The following is a 20893-nucleotide window of genomic DNA, read 5'->3' as shown; positions in this document are numbered from 1 at the left end:
TAAGATGATTGGAATTCTCCAGTGATTCGAATCCCTTCATTTTCATAAGTAATCTATTTAGTTGCTACCTACGTTTCCCCATGAGTGAGCTCTGCATGCTTTCAAATGGGACTGGCTAGACTGAGGGGAGGCCCCCATCTCGGGGTCACACAGATACTCTGCAGGAACAGAATAGCGCTGATGTGGGCGCCTCAGGCCTAGTAGGTGATTTACAAGTCGCTGCCCAAAGGTGAGCTTGTGGCCATCTCCACTTACTGAACTTCCATCTGAACTCTAAATGATAAACAGTAACATTAATTTTTAAAAATTTCTTTCCAAGAACAAAACTATTTCAGAATACAATAGTTAAAAGATGTTTCAAAAGTCTTTTTAAATCAATACTGGAATAAAAGCAGAGAGAAACTTTCTTTTTAACTACCAAATAATCTGATACTAAAGAATATGTACAGTATAGATGGAAATATATATTTTTAAATGTATACTTCCTTTTGTGTGCATGCTCTTTGCTTTTGACATTCATTTTTAAACATAGTTCCTGAGATAGAATTCACATGCCATAAATTCACCCATTTAAAATGTATTAATTCAGTAGTTTCTAGTATATTCACAAAGCTGTGGAATCGTTATCAGAATCTATTCAGAACATTTTCATCCCCCACCCCCTAAACAAACTTCATAACTGTTATCAGTCTCTTCCCATTCCCCCTCCCAACCTTTCAGACTCTCCCAGCCCTAGGCAACCACTAATCTACTTTCTGTCCCTAAAAATTTGTTTGCACTTTGCTTTCAATGTTAATACGTTACCTGTAGGTTAATGCACAATTTGGTTGGTAGATTATAAAACAAGGAACTCAATTGAAAGACAATATTATTAAAGTAAAAAACAATATTATATAAATGTATACACAGAAAACCACCATTCCCTTCCTTCCTCAATTAGCAACTACAGCAAATAACACTGATTTAGTAATATCCCTTTCTTAGGGTAAAAGCCAGTCCTGAAAAAATCTAACAGTGGGTTTACTTACAGTATGGATAGTGGGAGACATAGTGTCAACTTCATCCTCATCTGACAGGTCAGCTATGTTCACTGAATTTAGATCAGCAATGTCATCTATGTCCTCCTCTCCTGTCAGTGTCGTAAGGGTATTGCCCAGAGCATTGAGTCTTTTGCCAATGTTAGGATCCATGTGGACATCAATCCCACACATTTTCCACAATACATTGAGTGTCCAGGTTCCAGCACTACTACTTTCTGTTTAAATAAAGAAGTGGCATTTTTGGTAAGTTCTGAGTATAGAAAGTTAAATAATTCTACATTCAAGGATTAAAATGGACGATGGCCCTGTGTAATGATTAATGTCTCTCACAGCTAGATCTGTCAGAAACATCAGACTATGGGATTGATTTCCCTATCATATCTGTGGTGCCCTCTGTGCAGCACCCTTCTTCCTCCTGTGCCCTGTGGACTTCGTCCTCCCACCAGCCCTCAAGCTGATCCACCTTCCCATGGCTATAGCAGGAATTGGCATGACCCTTCCTCATGCACCAGAATGTATTAGATAATTAGTTCAGGTAAGGGTCAAAGTTGGAAAACTAAGAATCCTCCCCTGGACTTGAGAAAAGACTGGTCCCTCTCTAGTGACTGAGGGTGGGAAAATGAGGCTCATGAGCTGTTGGCAGCCATGTTTCCTGCCATGTGTAAGGAGGTCAGCAGTAAAGAAAAATGAAGCAGCCAGACAGAAGCAAAGACAAGAGCCGGAAAGAGCCCAGGTGGCAGCTGAGATCGTTTCCAGTGGTTCCTCAGGGCCCCTCCATTGCCCTGGTTCCTTCTCTTCCCTGAGATAGCTATTGTTAAGTGTAACTGTGATCTGCAAATATTCTTTTAATAGGTTTCCCCTTTTGGTTAAGCTAGTTGGAGTGGGTTGTTGTCACTAACAAACAAGAGTCCTGACAAAGACTTTTATGTGACCTTTCTCCCAGTATGTATTTACCTCAGTCATCACCTTTTCCTTCTAACATTACTGCTGGAAATTTCCTAGGCTTTTCAGTTCTCTATCAGTGGGGACTGCAGGCCTTGCATACTTTCTGAGACAATTTACTTACGATGAGTCCTGAGACTAGGCTTGGGAGGATAAGAGGGAATAGTAAGGAGAGAGAGGAAATCTACTAATCTTAATCAGCTTCTACCCTTCTCAACATTTTAAGAGCTCTTAAATAAATATCTCGTTTAGCATACCCTAATTTTATACCAGGCAAAATAATACAAATTTACACTTAGTCAAGACAGGTTATTATATCCATAGTTATGTCCTAATCAGGTTCCTGGGTTTTTCTCCTCTGACCCCTGTCCCTGTGATACTGTCACCATCTACTTTCTTGTTCAGAAAAATTCAGTGGCTTTCTCACTGTCCACCAAATCAAGTCCAAACTCTTAATTTGGACTTAAGCTTTTTCCCATCCTTTTTTCATATAACTCTATTCTAGCCAATTTGAACAACTCTAGCTAGACATTGTGTTTTGACATCATGACACCTATTATTCTCTCTGCCTGATTTTTTTCTATTCATATTTTCCAGTTTTTGCTTAGGAAATAATTTTATTCATCTTTCAAGTCCTTATTTAAGTGCTTGTTCTATAAAGCTTTCTCTCATCTCAGTATCCTTCAAAATTTGGAAATTTCTCTCTCCTGTAAATTTCACCAGCAATTGGAATTTTATATTTTATTGAACTTATCACTTATTGCAGTTCAGTTATGTTACAGGGCCCTAACTCCATTATTCGAATTTAAATTTATAGAGCATAGAAAGTATATCTTAATCATCTTTGTCTTTCCCAAAACATTTTGTACTGTATATTGTACACTGATGGTGTCTAATGTATTGCTAAATAAAAATATGCTAATATTATTGCAAAATAGTTTTTAAACATTAGGGAATACCAGAATTTGTTTAGTTAAAAGATCCTTTAATACAAAGGCAGAAAAAATAGATGCAAAAGCAGATTCTACCTGACATATATAGCAAAAGTAATACCAAATGCGAACTTACCAGCAGCTGCTTGTCCTGTAGTCCTGGAACATACTTCATAGGTACCATCTGGAACTACACCTGCACAAAAATCACCCCCAAAATAATCTTCAATAAAATTATGCTCGCAATAACATATTGTACTGCAATTTTTCACCCAAAGATGATTATCTTAATATAAATAGGATCAGTGGCCTCTCCAAGTTTCAGTTCTCATCTGGGGAATGAAAGGACTGCTTTAGATAACTTGTAATTCCTATTTTGTATCTCACAATATTTTATTCTTACTGATTTTTAAGAACCTAACTGCATACACCTGAAACTAATATAATATCATAAATCAACTATATTTCAGTAAAGAAAGAAAAAGAATTTAACTGCAGCTTTAGCTTTACATTCTGCATGTGATTTCCTTATCTGAGTGACAATACCTGGCCAACTTTGAAAGTGTGGTTTCCTGATGCTATGACAATTTGTGCCATTATGAGTGAATGGCACTTTGAGAATGTAAATGATGTAAAAATGATTTTTTGATAACTAAGAACTGCCACATTAGGTAACAGACATGACTCACCAGCCTTATGTTTTACTTTGTCAAGGATCATTTTATGAGAAAAAGATGACTGACTGCCATACTGTCAATCTAATAAGGTCAGTCTCCTAAGGTCATGGTCCTATCCCCAGAACATATCTGACTTTAACTTTGAAACATTTACTACTACTTAGCTTTAATCAGATAACTCCAGCTTAAAAAGAAAGGCTAATTAAATCAACAATTTTAATCAGTAAAGACATACCATCTTTGAAACAACTTTTAAACAAAGTAAAGTCTAAAGATAGAATTAAGACCCTTTCTCAGTAATCTTTAATGGAAACCCAATTTCAATCTGAACCTGACATTACGTACACCTTAAATGAAATGTCTTTTTGCAGTTCACTCCATAACCTAAACTAGTATTCAACTGTTACTCAAATGTGAGTTATAGAAATGCTATAATGTATTCTGGGGAAAAGCATCTATTAAATGACAATTTCTATTATATTTTAAAAGTAATGTCAATAACTTTATTTTTAAATTTTTGGGGTAATCAGGTTTATTTATTTTTAATGGAGGTCCTGGGGATTGAACGCAGGATCTCATCCATGCTAAGCACATGCTCTACCACAATTATACCCTCCCCAATGCCAATAACTTTAAAATCTAAATTATATTTTTGAAACATATGGTACTTGTGCCTCACACACAAATTATAAAAAAGAACTAGATCTTGGGGTAAAAGATTGCCCAATTCACCTTTAATAGTGTGGTTATAAATCAGAGCAAAAAAACCCCACATTACCCTTTCAAATCTAACAACTCTACAATAAAAAGAAAACCCTTGAACAGGAGTAGAATAACTAAGGCCAAGTGAAAGGAAGAACTAGTAAATTCAAAAAGGATAGAAAACTTTGGGGACTTCCAATCCCAAGAAGTGCCAGAGAATTTTTAAAAATTAAGTTTAAAAAATTATATAAATTTACAGAATACAGAGCCATAATGAATTAATAAGGAACATTAAAATTTTTAGGAGTAGATCCAAATCCTGAAAGTGATGAGATGAGAGAAACCCATTGGGCTCTTTCCCATGGTACCCGTGGTCCCTGCGTTGGACCAGCCAGAATCCAGGATGGCAATTTTCTTGCTGTTACAACCAAATGTTACCCAGGTGTTAACAGAAAGCTTGGAATTTTTCAAACTTTCAATGGTTTGTAAATACATATTAATAAAAAGGGTCTAATCTTTACTATCTACTTACATGGTCCATTGAACCCTTCCTATAGATCGTCTTTCCTAATTTTTACTGCATTTCCCAAAAAACACTGTCACCTAGAGAGGAAATTAAATTGGGCTGTCTTTTTTCTAGGGCATAATTTTTAAATAATTTGTGAAAAAAAAAAGCCTAAGGCATAATCTTACTTTTACTTATTTTTTTGCCCTAAACTCAATTCTCTTTCCTTAAAAAATTAAATGTCAGTTATACCCAATAAAAACTAATAAAAACTACAAAGTAGTAAACTACCTTGGCAAACTTATCATTTGGAATTCTTATCATTATGTCAACAACTGCTCTACTCATTTCCTTTGCCACTCTCCCAAGGCACTAAATAATATGCATTTTACAAAAACAAGTCACTTGATACCCTCCAAAACACAAAATAAATTATGATTATCATGATTATCAGCACATTAGTGTTCTACTTTGTTGGTCTAATATACACTGAGGAGCTGAGCCAGTGTTCATGTTTTTTAGTCTTGTGTTTTTCCTTTTGAGTTAGAGGCACATGTCTTATGCATTTCCCTTTGTTTAAACTGTTAAGGAAATGATATCCTTCCTTTGCTTCCAAATATATTCTATCCAATACAACTATAATGACAACAAATGTCACCTTCATAAAAATTAGTAGGTTTACATTTATTTTAAGGAAAAAAACCACACACAAACAAAAGAGAGTAATAGTGACTTTTAAAAATGTATATAACCACCATGTAAAATGATTATTTGTAAGATTCCTGATGAAGTCTATTTTTGGTCTTTTGGGTGTTAGGCATGAGTACTCTGATACCAAGTCTTCTTGGTAACCTGAAATGTTTAACGGAAATACTAGTATTTTACCTATGAATTATCTAAATGCAAAGCATTCAAAACCAAGAATTTCACCTAAAGTATTATCTAAATTTTAGCCAACACTGAATGCTAAAACTTCAATTTTTGATGTAAAAATAATGGAACATTTTCCCAGTTCTCAAATAAAACCCAGCACTAGAAAGATTTTCTTCTAGTGGAGAGGGGAAAAAAATTGCTGAACAATGGCATACCAAATTCTGAGAAATAATTAAGCATTAATTCTGGTTTACAGATTGGCTGAGGAATTTTAGTTCACAACCTTTAATTCCTCAAATATAATTTCTCTTCACTGTTAAGATTAATGATGTCTTATCAACTCTGTTATATTTAAAATATTAAAATAAAAATAAACCCCTGTACCTTCAAAATAGCATATAAACACAGATTATTTATTTCCAACCTTGAGTATTATGGAATCAGAGGAATCCACACGTGTTACACTCTGTATCCTACAAATTTGGACATGTGAATTTATTCATGTCAATAATAATTATGGCTGGAGTTCCTGCTCCTGGTTATCCAATACTATGTTATAGGATGAACTGGATCTTACACATTTATCACTTTCTTTCAAGATCCCCACAGGAAAAAGATGCTTTACCTGGTCATTCATGAATCAATTACAGGAGAAATCAGGGCATAAACAAAACTTCAGATGTTATTACCATCAAAAAGAATATCTAGTTGGTTTACTTACCAAAACTACTGAAAGCTGCAGTTTTTATCAAATATGTTCTGGTATCTTTAATTAGAAATAGGCTTTATTTCACAAAGTTCAATAACATTCATACATCTGGACATTATTTAGTTTAACTAATGAAGACACTGGAGTTATCTTTTACTTTTTAAAAATTCTAAACCTCATACAGAAGATAAAAGACACTCACAGGCATTCATCACCAGGTCCCCACGAATTTCTGGTTTCCAGTCATCCCATGATGTCTCAAAGCCATCAGCAAAACGGATACAAAAGTTTTTGAAATGCCCTTTACTAACTAGAGATTCTGAAGAACAAGCAGTGATGAGAGTACTTTCAATGGTCAGTACTAAAGCAGAACCAGTGTCAAGGTCTCCAGTATGATTAGACTGCAAAATATATTAAAGAAGAAATGAGACAAAAGGTACAACTTTTAAAATTTGGAAATCTCACATGACTCATAGGATCAAACATTTAGAAAGGGACAACCCTAGAGAGCTTCATTAAAAAGCAGCTTATAAGGATGCCTACTTTTAAAAAATTACTTTGCTCAAGTGAAATGCATTCACCGTGTACATTTTTTAAAAAACTAAACTTACATAAGGCTAATTATCTACTTTTCTATCTCAACCCTCTGTTTTAGCTGTGGGGAACATTCTCATTTTGACAACCACCCCTGATGTGTACAACCTTTTTGAGTTCTGTTCATCATGCCATTAAAATATCATTTTTCAACTCCTGAAGCACAAACATACCACGTTGCCAACTCTCAACCCAGAGTTTTTCTTAACATTGTCTTGCCAAACAAAATACTAAAAGTTAGATTCATTCAACAACTAGTTACCGGTTATTTAAGGTAAATTCTAACAGTAAAATATAAATCTCTGTATTTGTTATAATTGTAACTTCACGGCCTGTTAGGGGCCCATGGCCTTTTCTCTCATACACATGTGCATGCAAATATGTCTCCCTGAGTACTGGTACTAAATTACAAAGGGTAAATTTTTTCCTTTATCCAGTACACATAACTTGGAAGTTTCATTACCATTAAATATTACAGTTTAAAAGAATTTTGAAATTCCTTACCCTATTTTAGTTGAGATTATTAAACATTAAATAGTATTCTTATTAAATGTCCTTTGTTTCTATTTTATTAATAAGTATATGCCAAAGATGTCTTTGCTAAATACAAAATAATAATAAAATTCTGAGAATTAAGCTACTTATTTTCCAAAGTAAAAATTAAGATTTATTACATGGCTATCAATCTCATTACTATTCTGAGGCACATCAGAATGCTTCACAGAAAAGTTTCATGAGATTCATATTGAATACACTGTGGATGAATAATAGTTCAAAGAGTTCAATCTTGTTATTTACTAAAATTCAAGTTATAAACTGTTATTGTGGAAAAGTCACTGTTATACTCTATATACATAAAAATGATGAGTATGGACTATGATTTGATTTTTCATACCTGTGCAGTATTTGTGATAGGCAGGCAGATTCCCAGATCATTCACAGTGAGTTGGAGGAAGAGAGTCCCAAAGGCCTGAGCTGATGTTTGCTGGATACCAGGCAGCATATCTACTACTTCCTTTGTAGCCATATGAATATCTTTATGTAGGGCCATTCGCTGTTCATTCCAATTGTCATAGGCAGCCTTATAATTCAGCCAAAACAGCACAGCTTTTGATAATTAAGACAAGGCAGAAAGAAAATTAAAATCAAAACTGTAAGGCTATACTAGCAAGTAAACCTCAATAGCTGCAAAATCCTGTTGCTTAATAAAAATTACTCCCAGAAAATTGTAGCATTAGAATTAGAAAGGATCTAAGAGGAAATAGTTAACTTGACTAATGAAAAAAGCAGAAAGGGGGCAACTGCAAAATGAGAGAAGGGAAAAGAAAATCCAGGTCCATTCATTTATTCAACAAATTATCTGTGAAATGCTAGGCTTTAGGATGGAGTAACAAACAAAAACAGACATGGGACCTGACTTTATGGAGCTTATTCTTACTACAGTTAAGAATTTCTGAAGGAGAGGTACTTAGTACTAGGAATATACACTAAGAAGATGTGATTTAGAGAGAGAAGTCAAAGACATCTGAGTTTGTAACAACAATGAAACTGTAAGGTAAGCCATCATTTAATGCAGTATGCAGAAGGAGGTGCCTAAACAGGAGATAAAGATGAAGGGGGCAGAGAAGTAGAAGAAAGAGCAGTATTATGTCATGGACACAAAGAGTAGAAAGTACTTTAAGGAGTTGTTGAAAGCGGACCAGAGGTCGGTAAGACGAGAAATGAAAAAAATTGTGTACTGGATTTAGCAAAATTAAATCTTATCCATAACCCTGCCAAAAGGGCGGTTTTCTAATAAACTGATCTTATCATCTGCCAATGCCCACCACCAATTTAAATCTTTAATGGCTTCATAAATGGTTCTTCATTACTTCTAAAATACAATTCCAACATATTCACCCAATTAACAGTAATTAGACCCTATCTATCATTCAGCCTTATTTCCCATTATTTTCTTTTATGAAAGCTGCTGCTGTATTTTTCTTATACCTCTGTGATCATATATATTCATTCATGTTCTCTCTCATTTGGCAAATATTTATTTAGTTCTTACTGTATGCCTGGGACTGTTCTAGGCCTTCAGATACAGAGATAAATAAGACAAGCTTTCCTTTCCTCTCCCGCTGGTGAACTCCTAACTCCAAGTACAATCTGGAAAATTAGTTTCTCCTCTAAGCAGCAGAGGGAAAGTTAGGCTGCATCAGATATCAGGATTTACATACACAGATGCAGATATACATGTAACTCCACTCTGCAGTCTACTTTGCTCTCTTTCCCACTGCACTGAGAGTTCCTTGAGGGCAGAGATCCTGCTTTCCCTATTCATATTCTCCTTCTAGACAGTAAACAATAAATGTTTATAGACTAAATGAATAAAGATAGCACCAGGACAAATGCAACTAGTTATCCAAACCAAAAAACTTAGCATTACAATTGAAATACTGAATCAGACATTCCTATCTAGGAAGCGAAAAACTTTAAAAAGTAAAATAACTTCAAAAACTGAAAAGAATAAGCGAGAAACCTTTTCTGGATGGTCACGTTTCAAATTTTAGAGACATTTAGCTGTTAAGCATTCGTGGTGCTCAACTATAGATAATTTTTTCTCTAGCATTACCAAAACATTTCTAAATCTAGTAAGATAGTATTGATGGTTTATCTTACCTCTGTCAAAGGCCACAGGCTGTGCATATACAATTGGTCTATTCAAGGTAATAAGCACAGCTTCCCTATCTGAAGAACCACTGATTTCTTCTCGGAGGGCATTTCTTAATCCAATTCTAGTTTTAAAATAGGCAACTTGATGAAAATCAGAACCTGCTTCCTCATAAACCTGAAATGAAATTAAAAACTCAGTAAAATAAAATAATGGAAAATGTTCATTTAAAGAAACTAAAAGTTTGAACACTTAATAGTATTGTTCACCAAAAGAACTACAGTACACTTTTCTCAGTTTCAATCATCAATGATACATTCCTAATACTCTGTACTATAAACATTTGAAATTAATATACAGTATGAATAGGTATATAAGAAATAAATATGAAGTCATACATAAATTTCATACAAAAACTAGGATTAGGTCCAAATTCTGAATGGTAATATATTAAATGTTTCAAGATAATTAGATCCCCTTTCCTTTCAAATTGTGTTTCTATTTGGAAAAATTACTGTTTTTCTAGAGATGACATGAAACTTTTGTTCATTTATTCCCCCATATAATCTTTAATATAGCCATTCAGTTTTGAAAGTGTGACTGGTATTCTTTTAATCGGTTCTTCAAATTAAAGGAAAAAAGATTAAAATCCACATAATAATTTTTAGCAAAAACAAAAACAACAATAAAAAATTCTCTGATGAGCTAAGAAAGTTAATTTTTATAAAACAGAATCTGATTTACTGTTGCGCACATATATATGTATTTTTAACTTGACAAGTTTAACATGCAAAATTTGCCATTATCAAACAGGGGAACTAAGAAACTTAGTAACATTTTAAGGACTGACCAATGTAAGTACAGAATGTTAAAATAAAAAATAATGTTTAACAAAATTATAAACAAATATTTATGAAGATACTAGATTAAGTTTCATTTGACTGCATTTGCACAGAACAATCTACTGCCAAAATACTCAATGAAAATCCAAGGTAAAATATTAAGGGCCCTATTAAGCAATTTTTCATTAGAATTTACAACCAGAAATTTTAGGAACTTAAACTAAATAATTTTTTAAGTATATTAATACTAAAAGTAGTTCAAATTGATATACAAAGTTTAAAAGCCACAGTTCTAATATCAACATATTCTGCACTCACTTGATGTTTGACAATTTGTCCTAATGCCAGATTTAAATCCACTTGGCATTTACCAAACAGTTTCAGATAGCTGCTACTTCCTGGTGAAGCTTTGGTTTGAAGTCGATTCGAAAGTTCCAGTTCAATCAATCCAGTTTCAAATCTCACAGCTCTCATTGAGGGAGTTGTGGCCGTTACTTGAATACCCTAGCAGATTGTATGTTAGGAGAAAAAAAGAATCCTAAGTCAATAATGTGTATCCACTAAAATGAAATCTTTCAATATATGATAAATAAAATAGCCAGGTTTTAAAACACATGTAGGATGTCTAATGAGCTGATAAAGACTGGCAATATTCTTTTAATTTCTCATGTTAGTAGGAATTTTTTTAGCTATTAAGTTTCATTTCAGTATTTTGTATTTAAAATCTAGACTGTTCATGGGTTGAATACATTACAATTAAATAACTATTTCATAAGAATGATCTTTAAGAATATCTTGAATATTGGATATAGTAAGGTTTCTATTAATTATTGTTAACTGGACCAGTGTACAAACTATTTCTTGCAGAGTAATTTATAACAGCAATAATTAGAAAAAAAATCAAAATGTTCATCAGAAAGAAGCAGTTAAATTGTTACAACTGCATAATATATACCACAGCTATTCAAGAAAATAAAGTGGATGTAGATGTTCTGACATGCAATGGTATTCGAGGTTTTTAAAAATGCATAAGTATATGCATATATCTAAATACAAAAAGAAGATAGGATATTCAATTGTTAGAGCTTTTCTCTCAGTGGGTAAGATTATACTTCATTTTTATTTTCTATTTGGCATATTCATGTAACATATGTATTTTCCAGCATACATTAATTGATTAGAAAAATGCTTGTTAAAGAAGCATTATTATTTATGTTACCTTAAACTGCAAGTTCAGGGAATAGAGTAGAATTTTAGGCTTATCTCCATCTGCTGTTCCATCATGTTCATTCCAAAGGGGAATAGGCTGCTCCCCACCTGAAAGAGGTCAAATAATTGAAGGCCAGAAGCAATTTCTTTAAAAAGGAAAATAACTACTTTGTGTGTTTTCAAAATAAAAACCACAAAACACTTTCTTTTTACTGATCATTAACTCAATCTTTAACAGGGAATTTTAGCCCTGTCACATTTCACTGAGGCAGATGTATGTAAGATCAGGATAATAATGCATATATAGACATTTATTGAGAATATTTTGTAAGAACTAAATTAAATTTTTTTACATATAATTAAACCAAACATGACTATACATCTCAGAAAATATATCTGAGGGAAAAAAATACACTGAACTCATTTCTTCAATCAAAAATGTGACCTTTATCATTTATATGTATATGTGCTATAAACAAAAAAAGAATGAAAAAAAAATAAAGGTGGAGAAATGAAAAATAAGGCAGCAGATGCTAATAACAAAAAGTGTGACAATAAAAGTTTGACCTATACGTTAAAAAAAAAATGGGGACAGGGGACCCTGGGACTAAAGTTCCTATTTTTTTTTTTATTAAAATCAACATTCTTTAATGAAAATATCAAGTTTCTTTTTGCATGAACAGGTATTAACTACAAGAAATGTTCCATGCTTTGTTCTACGATTTAGTGTTAGAGTCTTAAAGAATAATATTTTCCTCAAAAGATATTATGGCGAAGGGATTTCTTTCGGTGGAACAGTTCCTACATCAAATCTGGTGCATGGGTCAGGCCACTGGGAACCTCAACTAGCTCTCTTCTGAGGGGGCTCTCTTCTGTCTCTTCGTCTTTCTGTCTGTCTCGATTTCTCTCTCTCAGACACAAACACATACAATTTTGTGAAAGGGGACTTCCTGCCATACAAAAATAGACTTCACATCTTCAGAAAGACACTTGACAAAGCACATTTCTCAATTCAAGTCTTTGTGTGAGGTCTGGGCAACTGGCTTATTTTCTAGAACAATCGGTGTTTACAAAATCAGGAGATCATCTTCCCCAAAGGAAGAGTTCTGGTCCGTGTTGATGAAGTTGGGGATGTCACATTTCATGAGCCTGTTCGGCTCCTCCTCTGGCCACCTGCTGCATCTGATGGCTTCCTGGAGCCGAATATCACTGTCAAGGGCTATGGTTGGGATACCAGCTTTGGCCTTGTCCAAGTGGTCCACTTCATTGACGTAGCAGTGAAAGAGGGACCTTGATTCGTCATTGCCCTGCCAGATAACACCGTGGGCACCAGCGGTCTTCCAAAGTCTGACACAAAGCTGTTCAGTGTGAATCTCTTCTCGGGAGACTCTGCATTGCTTTCAGTAAGTCATCTTCTTCCCCTACTTATCACTTCACCCAAGTTTAAAAGACGTTTGAGAACAGGGATGATTGTGCCAGCAATCTGTGACCCAATAACCTAAAAGGTCACCTGGAGACGGGCATCCGGCTTCTTGGGCAGCAGAGGATGCCCCCAGGATTGGCTGGAGTCCTCAGGCAAATCTCCGGCGGGCAGAGGTCGCCCCCAGGCCAGGTCGCCCCCCCAGGCCGCGAGGGAGAGAAGAAATGGAGCAGCTCCCTGGAACGGACCCCCTCCCCCTGCTGCGGCCGCCGCCGCCCCCGCCTCCCAGGAGCAAGCTCACCTGGAGACCCGAGTCACGCCTCTAGGGCAGCAGAGGCCGCTCCCAGGCCCAGCAGCCGGGAGAGGGCAGCTATTCCACCAGTTCGCCAGGGGCAGCCCCACTCCGCCTAAAGTTCCTATTAATAGACCACTTGTTCCACAGGCCTTGTGGCCTTAAGGAAATAATATTTTCTAATATTTTAAAATACAACTTCTATTTCGTCTTCTCTTTCCCTTATTATAAAAACTTTTCTGCATGTTTATCTTTCAAATATTCTATCTTAAATGATTCATCTTAAAATGATTCCTTTTTTTCCTGTATGTATATTGAGTTTAGCATCATCACAGGGATCATATATAGGTGGGATAGGAAGTTTTTTCCTATTAGGTAATCAGTTAATGTAATTCATCAGATCAACAGGCTAAAGAAAAATCAAATGATCATATCAAAAGATGCAGAAAAAGCACATGACAAAATCCAGTACCTATTGATAATAAAGACTCTTAGTAACCTAGGAATAGAGAACTCAATTTGATAAAGAATATCTACAAAAAACCTACAGCTAATATCATGCTCAATGGTGAAAAGCTCAAAGCTTTCCAACTAAGAAGGTACAGAACAAGGATATCCCCTCTTACCACTCCTTTTTGAACATTATACAAGTCTTAGCTAATGCAGTAAGACAAGGAAAGGAAATTAAAAATATACAGATTGAGAAGGAAGAAATAAAACTCTTTGTTCACAAATGACCTGATCATCTGCATAGAATTTTCTGGAACCAATAAGTGATTATAGCAAAGTTGTAGGATACAAGGTTAATAATACACAGAGGCTAATCACTTTTCTGTGCACCGGCAATAAACAGTGGAATTTGAAATTAAAACACAATACCATTTACATTAGCACCTCAAAAAAAGAAATACTTAATTATAAATTAACAATATATGTCCAAGATGTATATGAAAAAAACTACAAAACTCTGATCAAAGATAGATGTCAGTTCTTCTCAACTAGCTATATAGACTTGATGCAATCCCAATCAAAATCCTACCAAGTGTTTTTGTGGATACTGACAAACTTATTCTAAGGTGTATGTGAAGAGACAAAATATCCAGAATAGCCAATAAAATAAGGAGAAGAATAAAACTAGAGGACTGAAACTACCTGACTGCGAGACTACAAGCTACCATAATCAAAACAGTGTGGTTACTGGAGAAATAACAGACAAAAATGATTAACAGAACAGAAGGGAGAGCTCAGAAATAGACCCACATAAATGCAATTAACTGATCTTTGACAAAGGAGCACAAGGCACCACAATGGAGCAAAGATACAGTCTTTTTCACATATGGCACTGGATAAATAGACATCCACAAGCAAAAAAGTGAATCTAGATATAGACCTTAAATCTGTCACAAAAATTAACTCACACTGATCACAAGTCTAAATGTAAAAGAGAAAAGTATAAAAATCATATAACATAGGAGAGAACCTAAATGACCTTCAGTACAACAATGACTTTTTAGATACGTCAATCCATGAAAGAAAGAATTGATAAGCTAGACTTTATTAAAATTAAAAATTCTGCTGTAAGAGAAGAAGACAAGCCATGACTGGGAGATATTTCTAAAAGATATGTACGATAAAGGAATATTATCCAAAATATGCCAAGAGCTCTTAAACCCTACAATAAGAAAACAATCTGATTTAAAAATTGGCTGAAGATTTAACAACAACCTAACCAAAGAAGATATCCAGATGGCAATTAAGCACATAAAAAGGTTTTTCACATCATGTCATCAAGGGAATGCAAATTCAAACAACAATAAGATACCACTACACATCCATCAGAATGGCCAAAATTGATAACAGTGACAACACCAAACAGTAGAAAGACAAAGAGGAACAAGAACTCTCATTCATTTCTGGTGGGAATGCAGAATAGTACAGTCACTTTGGATGATGGTTTGGCAGTTTCCTACAAAACTAAACATACTTTCCCACATGACCCAGCAATCATGCTCCTTGGTAGTTACCAAAAACAGCTGAGAACTTATGTCCACAGAGAAACCTTCATAAGTATGTTTATAGCAGCTTAATTCATAATGGCCAAAACCTGGATGCAATCAAGGGAGGGTTGAATAGGCAGAGCACAGAGGATTTTTAGGGCAGAAACTACTCTGTAGGATACTATACAGGGGCATACATGTCATTGTACATTTGTCCAAACCTAAAGAACGTACAAGGCAAACATTAAACTATGGGCTTTTTAGTGATAATGTTTTGTCAATGTAATTCATCGGTTGTAACAACTGTACCATTCTGGTAGGAATGTTGATAATGGGGGAGGCTATGCGTGACTGAAGGCAGAGGGTATTTAGGAAATCTCTACACCTTCCCCTCAATTTTGCCACAAACCTAAAACTGCTTTAAAAATAGCCTAATTTTTAAAAAGCCTATTTGTTTTGTTCAGCTGTCACTACCTTGAGTATCTTTTATATAGTTTCAGAAAAAAAAATTTTAATTTAAAAGAAAAGCTCTGCCTCTTACAAAATGTATTACACAATAATTTTAGTAAATTACCATAGGCACTATTAGTCACATTAACACCACAGTTTTTTAACCTCATTATAAATTAAATATACACCTGGTCCAATTGTAAGAAGGTAACCTCATTATACATATATTTCCCATTATATATACATACTGAAAAACAGATCTCTTCTGCTTAGTAGGACAGTGCTTACCTACATCTTTCTGAAACCCAAGCAATCCATGGGCAATAAGATTATAAAAATTGATTTTTCAAAAAAGAATTTTCCTAACATACTTGATGATGGTTGTGAACATGAGTATTCGTATGCAACAGAAAATGTCCTAAAGCTAAAGGTAACATGAAGAAAAAGCATGAGGAAAAAGTACAAGAAATAAATAAGGAAAACAATCATGAAGATTATGGGAGAGAAGGAAAGCAACACAACGATTAGAATACTAAGAAATCTGGCTACAAGGGTTCAAAGTATCCCTTCTCAACAATCTGTTACATTCTCTGGTTTTGAAAGGATAATGGAACATCTGTGCTCCATGAGGCCCCTGGGCCAGCTGGATGATATGCGACTTACATTTCAGGTATTTTCCTAGGGTTCATTCTTTCTCTACAGTCAAGAGGAATGGTTCGGGGAACAGACCTAGTCACTCAGTGACTTTGGCATCATAATCTGATCTCTCTATTCTTCACAGTGATTAGCAAATCTTCAAGGTTAGAATATTAACATCCAGTTTTCTTTTGCAGTTCAATATTCATTGATCTAGGGATATACTTTACTTGTAACTCCTAACTGACTGCAATTCAAAGGTTAAGAAAAGCTTTTCTCTTTCATCAAAACCACTTCAGGGGCAGCTTACAGTATGAGTCTAATACTAGGAGCTCTATAATTCTAGATTTTACCATAAGAGATACAAGATTAGTTATGGAAGAGTCTATTCACTTTTAAATTATACACATTCATCAATAGCAGACTTAAAAATATTCTTTAAAACTCATAAAAATTTACCAACTTGAAATACTCTTAACTTTGATATTATAGACAATGTTCAAATGTGATTTTTAACCAGGTAAATGGGTCACATCAAAACCTATGCATGTTCCCCAAGTAGAAACACTTTCAGTGGCAGAAAGGGTTATATATTCATCTCATCTGTAATGATTTGTATTCAACCATTTTCAGAAACATTCCAAGATCACTGATTTATCTGAATTTTACACTTAACTTGTACAATTCTATAGCTCTGTTAGGCCTCTTCAGTGTGATCATTAAGGAGCTCCTTGACCTCAGATACAACCAGAACCAACCCATGAGAACCAGGAAAACCTCTGGCTCACTCAGCTGCTACATAATTTAAGTTCTGTTCTCCTTCAGGACCTTATCAAATACTGGTTCATAAGCTCTGCCTCAATCTTCTCTACTTATCCTTTCTTGTCAAATGAGACTTCACTTATGAGTTTCTGAATATCACTTCCTCTGTGAAGCATTTTCCATTCCTTAGACTAGGTCAGTTTCTCCTTTGACACAGACACAGCACCCTCTTCTTGTCATTCAGAGAACTCATCACAATTATAACTGAATACCTGAATACTTAATAAATTTGTTAAATGAATGAATTTATCTATCAACATTGAGGAATCTCCTCTTGATACCAATTTATAGATGAGGCTTAACTATCATTTTAACATGACTACATTCATACTGGAAATATTTAGCCTCAAGAATTGTTATATACTGCCAACTTGTTTTCCACTCTCTTACTACTTTATCTTGTAAATTAAAAATCAATTAAATATTCTTAAAAACATACATTTCCTGTTACAACACAAAATAGTGATTAAGAAACTCGACTGTAATGTCTTGAGGAATAGCAAAAACATAGTAAGAATTGCTACAGACAATTTACCATGTAGCCAGTATACAGTTACCATCTGGAGGTTAAAATCGAAAGCTAATATTGATCTAAATTTTGTCCCCAAATGAGTAAGGTTAATTTAATATGGTTAGTAGATACATACTAAGCTTTTTCTTTAAGAAGGGAAACATAAGGGAGCTTTGCTTAGTTTATAAACTGTAAATGTACATATTACACATAACGAAAGTAATAAGCAAAAGAATCTGTGAGTGAGAAAGCCAGAAAAAGAATGCGGATTTTTTTAAGGGAGTTACTCAACAATTTTATCTAAATGATAGGATTGATACTCATACTACTGATACATGGAACATCATATAGCCAATGATAATAAAACCCTGCTATATGTTCTATAAGAAACCAGATCATCTTACCAGAAACTTTTTGTATTACTTCATTAACTTCCTTCATGAACACTTTCTGTACAAATACCAAGTGGTTTAGAAGATCAGTTGTAAGATTATGTTCAAAGGAACCAACCTGCCAAACAAAATCAGAATATTAGATTAACACTATGGACTATATTAGTTTTAAATACATCTCAAATAAGTCATTCCAAACTGAGGAAAAGCAATTAATTATCTACATACCACCTGAAACTAATATACTGAAGACGGGTTAAAATTATTCAGATTCTCCAATACTCTACTGGCCTGACGTTGTTATGAGCCATTCCCCCTAGCTTTGTAAATAACAGTAGCCAAAAAAGTATGAGAAATCTTTTGAAAATGAATGAAAATTACACTTTAACTGTGTAAATGCTAATTTTCAAAACTGATATTTTATGTAGAGTAATATTTATTTTTAATGACCCCTGTTGTAGTGTTAGAACCATAGACAAGTGTAAGTGGAAGTAAATATACTTATTCAAACATTTATTGGCCACCTACTCTGTGTACTGCGTTAGGTTACAGCTGTAAATAAAAACAACAAAATTATGGCTCTCATGAAGCTTACATTTGAATGAATTAGCAAATCAGATATACTCAATCAGTTTTACTATAATACATGCCCTATGATTAGTATAAAGATTAAAATTTCTGGCAAGAATTAGTTAATAAATAGGTTAAAGAGAAAATAGGCCCTAATTGAAGTTGAATTTTATAAAGCAAACATGGATTGAAAAATCCTTATTAATAAGGCAAAAGGTCCAACATTTGTCTATTTGAAAGCATTCATATTTTGATCAAAAATTAAAAGCAAAACAGATTTAGCAATCTCTTCTTAAGTGAGAAGTCACATAAAGTCTAAGTTGCACTGGGCACTTTTATTTTGTATAGAGTAGTACCAAATGGGCAAAGGTGATTTCACAAGCATCTATTTCAGGCCATAATAAAACAGGCACCTCTCAGAGAGATGCAACTTTAGATTCCTTCAAATGTTTGTAATTAACTGCATTCTGAGTAAACCTGGGATTATGTTCTTTCCCAATTACAAACTTTATACCTATATAATAGCTAATATTAGTAAGGAGTTATGCAATACATTGCATTAGGTTTGTTTTCTTTTCTGTCAAATTAAGTGTTAATAATAGCATTGCTAAACTAGAATTTGGGACACTATTTTTCAGAGTAGAAAGCACAAATGAAATACACTTTATAACCTATCTTTTAGTAAATAAGTATTTGACTTCTAGAATCTTGTATACTGTTTTTTGGGGACGCTTGTTTTTCACATTCTGAAATCCCAACTCCTAGAGAGGCACTAGGGTAAGCAGGGTCTAAAGAAGATAAATCAGCCTTAAATATGCCTTACAGAGCTGTAATATTCTAGCAAAGAAGCCAAAGAGCATTCTTGTAGATGCTTCATAGTCTAGAGACTAAAATTTATAAAACAAATAGTTGGCTAATTGAATTTTGATAAGGTTGCAACTGTTTCTACAAACTGATGAAGTAAGCTGGCAGCACAGTGTGGGACCCCTCCATCTCGCATTGGATAGTCCGGAGACTGACGGACAATGATTTAATCTCTCTAACCTCAATTTTCTCCTGTATCAAATTAGGATGATAACAAATGTCGTGCTTACCACAAATCAAATGAAAACATTTTTCCAAATGTTTTTTAAACTTGTGACAGCTGCACAGATATAAAGTGAAAAAATAATGATGGAATCAGATATGCTGGCTTTCCACTTCCCTTAGTAAAGAAATTAGTCTGTGATTCTAACTGTAATTATTTTATCATTACTCTAAAGTTTGTTTAAGGTTGTTTCTACCCCTTTAAAATGAGAATTTAACTACCTCAAAGAATTGATTTAAGGACTGTACAAGCCAACACATATAAAGGCCTTGACAAATGTTAGATGCCATTAGTTTTATAATCAAATGAATCACGAAAATATTGCACAGATAGATGTAAAACCCAATGTAAGAAATATAAATTCAAAGATAACTAAAACAAAAAAAAAGTTTAAATAAAACTATTAAGGAGAGAGACATACATATGTATATGTACACACACACACACACACACACCAGATTAAGTATAAAATTCTGTAAGAATAAATGATTTGATGACTTGTCTTAAAAATTTGGATTACTACACATTTTGGTACACCTAAAGCATCAAAACTCCTAAATTACAAAGAGTAAGAAAACTAAAAACTGAACTTACTTCGGCCACACAACGCAGATAATTTCCCTGTAAATAGTACCCTTGTTTAGAAGGCAGTTCATCTATACTCCACACCTGATCTGAATAACTGTCATGCTCCTCCATTATATATTTCCCTGACATAGTAACAGGAGGAAGGTTAAGACTAGCAGAAGGTGGAATGGTTGACATATCTGTGGCAGAAACTTTTGAAGTAAAACGCAGTCTGTGATTTGGCAGCTCAAATGTAAACCTGGTCTGTGCACCTGTAAGAAATAAGAAAAGTAACTGTTTATTTGTTCAATACCTTACTCTGTTCCATAGATGGAGTCTAAGAAAAATGTATGCTTTTCCCAAAAACTATGTTGAAATATTTAAGAAGGATATTTTAAATTTGCTTATAAAATATTACCTATCTTTAAATATATGTATGGTTACTATAAAGAATCATGCAGTATTATT

The 20893-nt window shown here is 34.2% G+C and overlaps 1 protein-coding gene and 1 pseudogene across 10 annotated transcripts in view; both read right to left on the bottom strand.

Annotated features, from left to right (window-relative positions):
- KIAA1109 (KIAA1109 ortholog) overlaps positions 1-20893 on the bottom strand; it is a 175577-nt gene that overhangs the window by 36791 nt on the left and 117893 nt on the right. For 8 of the 10 annotated variants that reach the window (XM_032462793.1, XM_032462751.1, XM_032462777.1 and 5 more), the window contains 10 exons: positions 20453-20697; positions 18214-18319; positions 11692-11789; positions 10791-10976; positions 9639-9807; positions 7870-8081; positions 6583-6781; positions 3051-3110; positions 1029-1255; positions 73-273 (listed from right to left, as the gene is read on the bottom strand). In XM_032462793.1, the coding sequence (XP_032318684.1) occupies positions 73-273; positions 1029-1255; positions 3051-3110; positions 6583-6781; positions 7870-8081; positions 9639-9807; positions 10791-10976; positions 11692-11789; positions 18214-18319; positions 20453-20697 (1703 nt within the window). The remainder of the gene's footprint in view (positions 1-72; positions 274-1028; positions 1256-3050; positions 3111-6582; positions 6782-7869; positions 8082-9638; positions 9808-10790; positions 10977-11691; positions 11790-18213; positions 18320-20452; positions 20698-20893) is intronic. The other 2 variants (XM_032462782.1, XM_006180705.3) reach the window with 1 other exon arrangement.
- LOC116667967 lies at positions 12159-13089 on the bottom strand (annotated as a pseudogene).

Source organism: Camelus ferus, chromosome 2 (assembly GCF_009834535.1).
Source record: "Camelus ferus isolate YT-003-E chromosome 2, BCGSAC_Cfer_1.0, whole genome shotgun sequence".
NCBI lineage: Eukaryota > Metazoa > Chordata > Mammalia > Artiodactyla > Camelidae > Camelus > Camelus ferus.
The sequence above is the reverse complement of the archived record's forward strand: the minus strand, read 5'-3'. Positions and strand labels throughout refer to the sequence as shown.